This window comes from Rhinatrema bivittatum, chromosome 5, assembly GCF_901001135.1.
Source record: "Rhinatrema bivittatum chromosome 5, aRhiBiv1.1, whole genome shotgun sequence".
In the NCBI taxonomy this organism is placed as follows: Eukaryota; Metazoa; Chordata; class Amphibia; order Gymnophiona; family Rhinatrematidae; genus Rhinatrema; species Rhinatrema bivittatum.
Genome location: NC_042619.1, coordinates 105,422,285 through 105,434,639, shown reverse-complemented (window position 1 = coordinate 105,434,639; position 12,355 = coordinate 105,422,285). Strand labels below are relative to the sequence as shown.

The window sequence follows — 12,355 nt, the reverse complement described above, 5'->3', positions numbered from 1 at the left end:
TTTTGGGGACGGAATGGTGAGATGGCCGGTGTTTGTTGAACGTAGATTCCTTTTGGTGTTTGGAAGTGTAGCGCGGGATTCATCCATTCTGTTTTGTTGCTGTATAGTGCTTTGTGGATAAGGGAAAAGGTTTTGTATTGTATCCTGTAAGGGATCGGGAGCCAGTGTAGTTTTTTGAGAATTGGTGTGATGTGATCTGACTTTTTGCTGCTGGTGAGAGATCCTGCTGCTGCGTTTTGTAGGAGTTGAAGTGGTTTGAGGGTGGAAGCTGGTAGGCCTAGGAGTATGGCATTGCAGTAGTCTAGTTTGGAGAACAGGAGATCTTGTAGTGCCATTCTGTAGTCTTGTGGGTGTAGGAGGGGTTTGATTTTTTTTAGGACTTGGAGTTAGAAGAAACCTTCTTTTATTGTGGTGTTTATGTGCTTCTTGAGGTTCATTTCACTGTCTAGCGTGATTCCTAGATCTCTTGCAGTGAGGATGATTTATTTATTTGTTATACAGGTAGTGAGTTGGGGGTCAGATGTAGTTGAGGTTCTGTTGCATATGTAGAGTATTTCGGTTTTGTTGTGTTTGAGGGTGAGAGCCATTTGAGTTAGTAGTTGTTGGATTGCTTTGAGGTGGGTGGCCCAGAGTTTTAGGATATCTGTAATGGTGTCTCGTATGGGGAGGAGGATTTGGATGTCGTCGGCGTATATGTAGTATGATAGACTGAGTCCAGATAAGAGATTGCATAGAGGTAGGAAGTAAATGTTGAAGAATGTGGATGATAATGAGGATCCTTGGGGGATGCCGTGGGGGAGGGTTATTTGCTTGGATTCTGTGTTCTTGGTTCTGAATTTGTATGATCTGTTGGAGAGGTAGGATTTGAACCAGCTGATTGTAATGTCGCATAGTCCAATTTCTTTTAATTTGTTCAGGAGGATGCTGTGGTTGATGGTATCAAAGGCTGCTGATATATCGAGGAGTATGAGAATGTATTTTTGGCCGTTGTTTAGGCCTTTGAGGATTGTGTCTGAGAGGGATAGTAGTAGGGTTTCTGTACTAAGGGTGCTCCTGAATCCGTGATGTGCTGGAAAGAGTATTTTGTGGTTTTCTAGGTGGTCCAAGAGTTGCTGATTGACAATTTTTTCTAGTGTTTTGGCTATGAAGGGGAGGTTTGATATGGGTCTGAAGTTGGCGACATCAGATTCATCAAGGTGAGGTTTTTTGCGTATTGGTTTGATGACAGCGCATTTAAGTTTGTCTGGGAAGATGCCTTCATCTAGAGAGAGATTGATTATGCCGGCAATAGGCCTGGCAATGATGTTGGGAACTTGTTTAAGTGTTTTTATTGGGAGGGCATCTATTGTGTGTGTTGCAGGGTTCATTTTTCGGATGATGGTTTCAACTTTGGTGGAGGCTACGTCTTTGTTGACAAGCAGAGCTGAATTAGCCATAAAACATGGGGAGTCCCAAGCTGAGAGCTGCCGTAGAACAATTACTAAAAACAGTAGCCCAGACTCCACTATGGAGAGTGGTCTACTGGGGGAAAGCCTGTGCAAAACTGTTTGTCCAAATTTATTGTCACTTCCTGATAGACTGTCAAACAGTAATGGAATGTGAAGATGTTGAACTGATGTCCAAGTTTCAGCTTTGCAGATATCTTTGATAGGCGAGGCTCTAAAATGAGCCACTGAGTTAGCAATAGTTCTCACCTAATGAGCCTTGATAGAATCTGTGATCTGCAGGCCAACCAAAATGTAGCAACGTGCATTACAATCCATTAGCCAGTTGGACAAAGGGAACTTGGCAACTGTTAAGTTTGGTCTGTTAGAATCATAACAGATAAAAAGTTTCAAGACCTGATGATGTGATTGAGTTGTCTTCTGATGGTAAGCCAAGGTTCTTCTTTAAGTCTAATGAATGAAGGGCCTTCTCATCTTTCTGTGTATGTGGTCTCAGAAAGAACAGGGGCAACACAATGGCTTGATAGATATGAAAAGTCAAAACCACTATTGGAAGAAAAACTTGAGACGAGTGCAGAGCACTGCTCTATTGTGGAAACTGCATGCATAGTGAGAAAGGCACTAATATCTGAAGCTCATTGACTCTTCTAGCTGACATAATAGCCTATGAATAATACTTTTCCTGTGAGGAACTTCAAGGATGCTGACTCCTACGGTTCATAAAGAGGCTTCATAAGCTGCACCAGTACCACACTGAGGTCCTATGCTACTGGTGGTATGGCTACCAAAGGTGTTGTATGCCATAAGCCTTTCAGGAACTTCAGTTCTAAAGGATGAATGGATACTGGTTTTCCACCTACTTGAACACAATAAGTTGCTATGGCTCTAAGACTTTGATCAATGAGGTACTGAGGCTCGAGGAGAAAAACTAGAAAAAGTATTGAAGCAACTCTCTTGATTTGCAAGCGAAGAGGTCCAGTGACCTGTCTTGACACCATATCTATATCTGAAAACCACATCAATTTAAAGTTGTGAGCACTTCTGATTGAAGGCTTCCTGGTGGAAACTAAAACATCTTCAACTTCCTTGGGTAGTGACATGGAAGCAATTAGTGAACACTCAACATTCATGCTGTCAAATTGAAAGAGGGGAGGGTTCATATAATACAGACGAACCTCTTCAAGAATTAATAATGTTGGATTGAACCCCAGAAGAATCAGCGGATTGCTGGACAACTGGACAAGGTATGAGAATCACACTTGTCTGGGCCTTGCTGGAACAATGAGAATCAAGTGAGCCTGGTCTTTGAGCACATTCTGCACATTCTGGTGGTTAGTAGAAGTTATGGAAAAAAATAAAGTAGATCTGTATCCCATTTGAGCAGAAAACAGTCCAGAATGGATTTCCCTTGCTTCAAAGAACGGAGCAAAATCTTTTCACTTTCCTGTTTGTGTCTGACAAAAATAAATTGATTTACAGACCCCAAAGATTGAATAACTTGTCTGCCACTGTATGATGTACAGTATACTCGCAAGATTGGAACATCATTCTGAGGTGATCTGCCAATGTGTTGGAGATCCCAAGAAGGTAGGTTGTCTGAAGGAATGGCTCATGGGTGCAAGCCCATTCCCAAAATCTTAGGGATTCTTGGCATAGGGGGTCTATGATCCTGTGCCTCATTGCTTGTTGATATAGAACATGGTGAATTTATTGTCATTCTGGATGAGAATTCTATTTCCCCAAAGGAGATGAGAAAAAGTTCTGAAGGTGAGTCTGATTGCTTGAAGCTCCAGCAGATTGATATGATACAGAGGATCTGTTGATGATCAGGTTCCTTGGTTCAGAATGGCCCTATGTGTGCACTACCATCACCCCCAACACATCCGCTCCCAGTGTCACTTATTTATTTATTTATAGATTCTTATATACCGTGGTACGTATAATCACTTGATGGGGTAGTAAGTGAAAGGAAGCCCCCAACTCCTGAATGGTTGAGTCTAGCCACCAGTGGAGACCTCCACTGAGAATGATAAAGGCTGAATAATTGGTCCCACTGAGTATGCAAGTCCATTGAAAAATTTGCATATGGAGGCAGGTTAAAGGGACTATATGAATTACCATGTGGCCAAGGTCAACCAACATTTTCCTGACTGGACTTGATCCTTTTGTATCAGTCACTGGATCAGGGATTGGAGGAGGCAAACTTGCTCCCCCAAAAGAAAAGCTCTGTCCTTCAGAAATTCTATCCATGCCCCTATGAACTTGATTCTTTGGGAAGGGACAAGGTTCAATTTCTCAAAGTTCACAATTGAAGCAGCTGGACTGATGTCTGCAGGGACTGCAACATCACTGTTTGAGAGTATCCCATCAATAGCCAGTTTTCCAAGTAAGGGAAACCACAGATATCCTAACAACAAAGATATGCAGCTACTGCCTCCAGACACTTGGTGAAGATTGTGGGTGCCTCTGAAAGCCCAAAAGAGTGAACTCTGATAGTGAGAGAAATGCACTACAGAACAAAGATAGTGCTAATAGGAGGGAAGAATAGGTGGGTATGACAGAAAGAGCATTTTTCAGATTCAGGGCACACATCCAATCTTCAATTTGAATGTTGTGGAGAGAGTTTATTTTGAATTTCTGCCACAACAGGCTCTTGTTTAAACGTCATAACCCCCCTCTCCCCCCCCCCCCCAATATCTTGGAAATAATAAAATAATGGGAGTAGAAACCCTTTCCAAGCTGATTGGGAGGGAAAGGTTCAATTGCCTCTTGGGTGAGAAGTACTCTACCTAGAGACAAAGCTGAGTCAAGTGAGACAGATTCAGATTAAAAGCTGAACAAGAGGGTAGCACTGAAAGGCACTAGAAATGCATCTGGTAACCAGACTCTTCAATCCTAAAGACCTAAAGTTCTTGGTTATCTTTCACCTACTGGCAGAGTCAAGATCTGAAAATCAAGGTTGGTCAAAAATTAATCCCAGGTTTGGGTTGGATCTGTTGCAGCATCTTCAGCTAATGTCCCTCATGTTTACATCCGTAAGCCAGAAGATGTTGCTGTGGAAGCATAAATGGGGCATGGCATGACTGCAATTGGTGGAAAGAGTATCTCCTGAAACAGAAGCAAATAAAAGTGAAGTAAGAGCATCTCAATGAGGATTGTTTCTCACAGCCCGAGAAGAGAGACTGGACAGCCACATGCTGCACCTTGATTTGGGTGGCTGTTTCCTTAAGATTGAAACCATAGAGGTATTCCTCATAGCAGGGCAAAACCACCAACTTACTGTGTACGGCTTGGTGCAAATGACTGGCCCTTAACCAAGCTATTCATTATATTCCAATAGCTGTTGCCAGCGATCTGGCTGCGGTGTCAAACTATTTGTATACTGAACAAAGGAGATGACATTTACATTATTCGGCATCCCGAAGAGCCTGTGGATACCAGAATATAGCAAAAGCTTCAGCTTCTCTATGCAATCATGTAAGTATTGCACTATATAAAACTAGGCATTAAGCATTGAGCTCTGGAAAATCTTTTTCATAAAGGTGTCTAGGATCCTTTTCCTCTTTGCACTTTTCAGTGCTGATTCCATTATGACCAACTGGTGCAGTAGATGCATTATTCCAAACACCAAGGTTTGGTAAACCATGTATTTAAGGTCCAGTTTTCTGGCAGGCAGATGCTGGATTTTTCCATATTCTTGTTTGTAAATCTTGCAAGATCTAGTGCACCAAGATTGCTGAGGGCTTCGCTGGAGATTCCAGAATCCAGAGAAACTGAAGACTTCTGTGCAGAGGTTCTAGTCCTTGTGAATGCTAATTTCCAGGGTCTTTCCTAAGTAATCCAAAAAACATGGAATAGGAGAGGTCTTCTGGTTGTTAATAGTGTTCAGGAGGATCAGGTAGGAGGTTGAATGAATCTCCATGTATACTTCCAGTGATTTGAGAAGTGAAAGAACACTAACTCAGGACTCCAATGAATATACAGGTAACTGGGACAGTGTTCTCAGTTTACTTGGAGGGGAATATTCTTCAGAAATGCCATCCAACTGGCTGAATTCCACAGCAGAATTGGGGCATGGACTAGATTCAACCCACAGGAGCTTTGATAAGACACTTTGTGTCATGAAGGACATAGGAACTCCCCCCATGGGGGAACAAATTTGACACCTTGGACAAGAGATGTTGGAGTGGCCTTCTTGTCCCTAGCTGCCAGGAAGGCGCAGAAATTCTTCACAAATTCTTCCACCTGGTTTATGGGCTGCCATGTCCTCTGACTAGGTTCATTCTGCTCAAGACCTCCGTCTGGACTCCAGAAGGCAGAACCTTCTTGGAACAAATGAACTGAGAGGCAGGAACTGTATGGACACCAGCTGCATCAAAGAACAAAAAAGGTCAGGTGTCTCCAGATGGAGACCTTCTTCCAAAAGCCTCAATGGCGAGACTGCTCTGGAGATGGGAGAAGATAAGTGAAGTACATCCCCATTTGGATATCTTGCTTTTCTTGACTGAGTCGATGGAGCAGGTGAATGTTGCTCAGACTTGATACATAGCTGCATCAGTTGCAACAAGGGCCATTGTGTCAATGGTGTTGAGGGCCCTTGCTCTGAGCTTCAAGTGTCAATGGTGCTGAAGGCCAATGCATTGATGGTGCTGGAAACATCATCGGTGCCAATGAAGCTGGGCTGAAATGTGCCAACAGTGCCAGAGCTCAATACTTTGAAGGAACCAATTGGGCTGGGGTGGATCCTGAATGCAGCTTCAATGGCCTAACTGTACTACTGGCTCAGACACATTGTGCTTCTTTTTAGGTGCTCTTGAGCCCTGTGGGGTCAGTGGATAACTTATGGTCTCTGTAAGTGCTGTGCTTCTGCGCTTTACTCAACCCCAATGAGATGGAAGGTTCCAAAGCTTGCACCAAAATAGGGAGAGCCCTGCTCGAGGAGATCCTGCTCAACTCATCATCAGGGGAACTCAAGGAGGCTCCACTCCATGAGGAAGAGCAGCTTTTGCTTCTTACCTACCTCCATAACTTCTACATCTTCCAGGCTCTGGAACCTCTGAGTTTGCAGTGACATTTGGCCACAAGGTAACAGATGTGCAGTGGTCAGGCCTGGGACTCGGATAACAGATGTCATGGCTGTCAGTGAGAGCCATCTTCTTTCCATTCACACAATCCTTGAAGCCAGTGAGAGCCATCTTCTTAGAGCTGGACATTTTTTTTTTTTATTTTATTTTTTTGGAACACTGAAAAATGCTGTTGAGGGGCAATAAAAAAAGTGTTGAGAAGTCATAAAAATAACATAAAAATTTGACAAGACTGACGGGCTCATGAGGCAGCACCCGCACAGGAACTCCTGCACATGCTCAGTAAAACAAACACTATATGAGCAAGGAAAGAAGAGTCAATTTAGTGCCACTGGATATAATCACGTATGTGTCTTGGTTAATTCAGCCCTGCTTGTCAATGAAGAAATAAAAAGGGAAAATAAAAGAAATTTTCAGATCCTAAATAAATGAATTTTGAAAAACTGTAATTGAAAAATGGAAGAAAATGTATTTTTACTCATATGAAATAAATTTCCTGGGAATATAGGATTAAAAAAGTAAATATTGATCTTGATGATCCTTAATATAGAGGATATAATCAAACAAAAGTTAAATGAGTAACATATACATTAAAATTTTGACAAACTCCAGAAATGAAAAGTGCTTATTTCCTCCTTAAAGATTCAGATGGTAAATGAATAAGGGAGTACATGAAAAATCATGAAGACATAAATACAAAATGAAACTAAGTAGGTGAGAACAATATCACTCGTAATGGCTCCAACATTATAGAATACCTAAGATTCAAGCTATAATAAGTAAAAGCAAAACTAAACATCTAAGATAGGATTGCTACTACTCTGTGACTAAGCCTATCCCACTGAGTATTTTAATTTGAATTTATGTCACAGCAATCTACTTAAGTATCTACAGTTTCTTTACATCCTTTCAGTACAAGACAAAATAAACTAGAACTTTCCAAATGGAAAATAATATTTAGACTGCTTTGAAAATGCCTATATATTCTCAGACAAATATCTTCCATATTTAAACTATTACTGTATAAAACAAACAAAATCCTGAACACCCCATAAACGATCACCAACATCAAATAGTATGACACTGCACAGAGAACACATTCAACAAAGAATGCTCCACTAGCAGAGAATACACAAATAATATAAAAACTACAACTGGCTTACATTCTTTCATCACACATCTTTTTGTAGATGAAAAACCATAAAGTAATCAAATCTGCTAAAAAAACAAGAACAGGAAGATATATTTGCCTGAACTGGACCCAATTTAAATTTACGAAACCAGGATACATACTCATCTAGATAGGGCATATGTCTTTAAAAGACCAATAAATAAATCTTATAGGCCAGGGATGACCAACTCCACTCCTGGAGAGCTACACACAGGCCAAGTTTTCAAAATATTCACAATGAATATGCATGCAATAGATTTGCATATACTGCCTCCATTGTATGCAAATGTCTCTCATGCATATTCACTGTAGATATCCTGAAAACCAGGCTTGTTTATGGCTCTTGAGGACTGGAGTTGGACATCCTGGTAATAGGCCAATTCAAAAATTTCCAGTACATGTGAAATATGCACCAATTTAGCAGATTTGAACTGGGGCATTAGAGAACAGGCAGATGCCATTAGATTATAATAATGTGTTAAAAAACTATCATAGTTAATAAAGAAATCAATTTCCACATATAGTGCCATATCCTGTACTTCTACTAATATGTTAGGAACTTTACAAATTAAAAATATAGAATTAAATACCTAATATTTTCAACAGAATCTTCTGGCATTGGGGCAACAGTCTGCACAGCTGGAAGATTTTTGCTAGTAGCACCATTGACAAAACTTGAAGAGGATGATGACGAAGATGATGCCGAATCTACTGCACCTGTTCCAAAAACAGGTTTGTATACAGATTAAAATCTAATTCTAAAAATATAATCCTAAATTAATGGAATTATCTTTCTGTTGAGATAAAGACCTAATTTATAAGTACCTACAGTACCTGAATGTAATCCATTCTGAAGTGCCTGAAAGGCTGAATGTAAATCAATTAAATAGAGGAAGTCCCACATTCAAATGCTAAAAACAGTAGCACATTTTCTTTCAAAGTTATGTCTTCGAGGGAATTTTCAAAGCCATTTATGTGAAAACCCATTTTTATGTGCATTAATGGCTATGTTAAAATAGCCCGGGGATGAATGCATGTAAAAGTATGCACATATTGCAGTTACGTAGTACTTTTGTACAAACTGAGCAGAGGCATTCCAGGGAGTGGACTAGGGGCATAAACAGCATTTACACAAATTATTTTTTATTTTATAAAGCACGTGCTTAAGAGTATGCCCATAAGTTACGCCCTAAGAAGAGATATAACTTTCTGCCAGTAAATGTCAATTTACTCAGTCAATTATCCAAATATTTTCAAAGCAAACCTACATGTGTAAGTTCATTTTCAAAATACTCCATAAAGTGTGTGTGACAGTGTACATGCAGACTAACACTAATCAAGCTGTTTGAAAATTGCCCTTCCTATTACAATTTCATAGGGCAATTAATTTTTTGCTCGAATTAAAATAGTAAATGCATAGGTTCCATTTAAAATGGAAATATTTAAAAAGTAAAAGTAATAGCAATAATTGAAATACAACTTCCTCTTTCTTTAACCTAAGAAACAAAATCTGTACATACAGCCAAAAAAAATGCTAACACAAATTTGGAAAATAGTAGCAAAAATGAAAATAAGAAAGAAAAGTTGAACTTTATTATTATTATCCAGAGTATAAGCTTAATACTAAATTTCTGATGTTCACATTTGTCAAGATCAATGATCCTACAAGGCAGAGGCTAGGAAGATGCAGAGGAGCCACAGGAGATACAGAGGCAGGGAAAGGCCAGGGGATATTTATCACCAGTTGCCAAGTAATCAGATCAGGTCTTCCCAAACTTTTAGCCAATGTAACTTCTATTTAGCTCTTGGAAATTCACATGATGCCAGATGATGAACAAAACAAATTAGCAGGCGCACTATGGAGAATCACTATATTCTCACTCTACCTGAACTCCAGCTGATTCCTTCTTTTAGCTCCACTTTCTCCAGTTTATCCTTTCTCTTTACCTCTTCCCCTTCAGATGACCTCCTGTTTCATGAATTCTTCAGTCCATGTCTTGTTATTCCCCAACTCTCACCCTCTACAACCAATCCCCTCCTCCCCCCAAAAAAAAAAACAAAAACACCTTTTGCATCTGATTCCTCTGTTCAAACTGGCACTCCTCCAAACATCCCCTGGCCAGCATAAGCAGCAACATTTTCCTTCTGGGTCTCAGGCCAAAGGTGGATGACAACTGGTGGAAAGAGACAATAGGCTAATAATTGCAGCTGGATTCCTGGGGTGAGTAGGCCCAGGCGTGGGCCTACCACAGCTGGGACACGTACTACTTTTTAATGATTAAGAATTTTTTATTATACTTTTGAAGTCTATATGAGAGGTAAACAACGGTTATTAACATTTCTTTGATATGATAAAACTTGATATATTTTTTGAATATCACATTACAATTATAATTTATTTATTGTAGAGTATTCTGTGTTGATTGAGTTTATAAACAAGGAGAACCCTACAGATGCTAACTCTGCAAGTTTTTGCCAAATGTTAGGTAACATTTTATATTTTGAATTTAAGTTATATAATCATTTATATGGGTAACAGACGATGTTAGTATTTCCATTTGAATAATCTATTTGTTTATGATTATATTTTTTTTAGATACTTAACAATTGTAGCCCATGATAGCAGCTTTCCCAATAGTTCATTGGTATTCTCTTACAACACAACATTCTGCAGCAATAATCATTATATATCCCCTGAGGAAGCCTGTTGGGATGTATTCAAGCAGGGATGTATTCAAATATTCAAGTATGATAACCTTTCATCAGCTTTAAAAATCTGTCTTCTATTCGGGATATTTGAAACTTATTTGTTATATATATTGTCTCACTGTTTTAAAGGTGACAATGTAGAGTAGGTTTTTATGGATACATTGTTTTCTATGGTTTGTATGGATTGATGTGCAACATTAGTTAGATAGGGTCTTTTTGTATGAGAACATGCAAGTAGTGTTTTTATAGGACATGATACAGAATTAACATCAATTTTTTGTATATTGTATATATCCCTACTGTATTGTGACTATGTATGGTTATGAGACATTTTAAACTTGTTTTTGCTAATCAATTAAAGATGTTCAAAATATGTTTGTAACATATGTGATTCCTTCATGTTCAATATAATCTACCTTCACACTGTCATCCAGATTCTTTAGGCATGCCTCTTCCTAAAGTACCATTTGCTAGCATGAGAGGCTTCTAAGAAAACAAAAAAGTCATGGGATAGGGGGCGATATCCTTTCATGGATTACAAACTGGTTAAAAGACAGGAAACAGAGAGTAGGATAAAATGGTCAATTTTCTCAGTGGAAAAGGGAAAACAGTGGAGTGCCTCAGGGATCTGTACTTGGACCAGGTGAGGAACCATGGCAATCTCCACTGGTACATGAACATTCAACCCTCCCTTCTGCTCATAGCTGGTTGAAAGACAGACCATGATCTGCGATTAGTAAAACAATTAGTAAAGCAAGTCAGCATGGGGCCTATGAGCTAGTGCAAGTTCACAGGCCCTGTAGCAGCCTAGATCCCTCTGTATGCAGGGTTTTCTGTTACTACAGAAACTCAAAAAAGGGCAGTGCAGGATCTATGAGCGCGTGCTGGCTCCTCTGATTTTCAATATTAATACTGTTGTGCAACCATTTCAGGCACTTGTGATTCCAGCTGAAAGGATTTGTGACCATGAACTACAGTTTGGGAAGTCCCAAGTCAGACACACTCTTGGAAAGTCCCATTGGTTCAGAACAGGGTATGCCGTGATTGATGAGAGTATATAAGGAGAATAACAAAAACACCTTTATTGGTACAAGAGCCTCCTGGAATATATTTTCTGGAACATCTGCTTGACTGGCTTTAATCATAAGAACATAAGAAATGCCATATTGGGTCAGACCAACGGTCCATCAAGCTCAGTATCCTGTTTCCAGCAGTGGCCAATCCAAGTCACAAGTACCTGGCAAATACCCAAACATTAGATGTATCACAAGAAACTATTGCTTATTAATTAGTTACTGTAATAGAGTTTATGGATTTAACCTCTAGGAACTTATCCAAACCTTTTATAAACCCAGCAACACTAACTACTGAAACCACATCCTCTGGCAATAAATTCCAGAGTTTAACTATGCGCTGAGTGAAAAATAATTTTCTTTGATTTGTTTTAAATTAGCTACTTGCTAACTTCACGGAGTGCCCCCTGGTCCTTCTATAATCTGAGAGAGAGTAAATAACCAATTTACATTAACTTGTTTAAGTCCTTTCATGATTTTGTATCTATCATAACCCCCCTACAATACACTCAGGTTTGCAATTATGCTCCCTCTCTGTATCAGCACTGTGATCTGCTCCAATGGTCCTGCTCTACCTCCAGCTCTTTGCTCCAATGTCCTTGCTCTTCAGCCCTACTCCAATATTATAGCTGCATATCTAAACATCTTTCAAGCTTGTTTATTTGCCTTCGCTCTACCTTCATATGGCAAGAACTAAATTAACTTCTGGAGGTATTGTAGTTTCTTTTATTTATATTTTGAGTAATATACAAAATAACTTTGTTAAAATTTTCTTTGTAGACTTGATATTTTGAGGCATTAAGAGGAATTGAATAATTTAGTAAGGGGATCTATTACAGCAGAGGTTGGTTATAGGACAGCAATGAGAACTAA

At 39.4% G+C, this 12,355-nt stretch overlaps 1 protein-coding gene across 4 annotated transcripts in view; it reads right to left on the bottom strand.

The window, feature by feature from the left end:
* Positions 1 to 12,355, bottom strand: part of NBEA (neurobeachin) — a 2,460,099-nt gene that overhangs the window by 1,532,561 nt on the left and 915,183 nt on the right. For all 4 annotated transcript variants that reach the window (XM_029602688.1, XM_029602690.1, XM_029602689.1 and 1 more), the window contains one exon: positions 8,291 to 8,417. In XM_029602688.1, the coding sequence (XP_029458548.1) occupies positions 8,291 to 8,417 (127 nt within the window). The remainder of the gene's footprint in view (positions 1 to 8,290; positions 8,418 to 12,355) is intronic.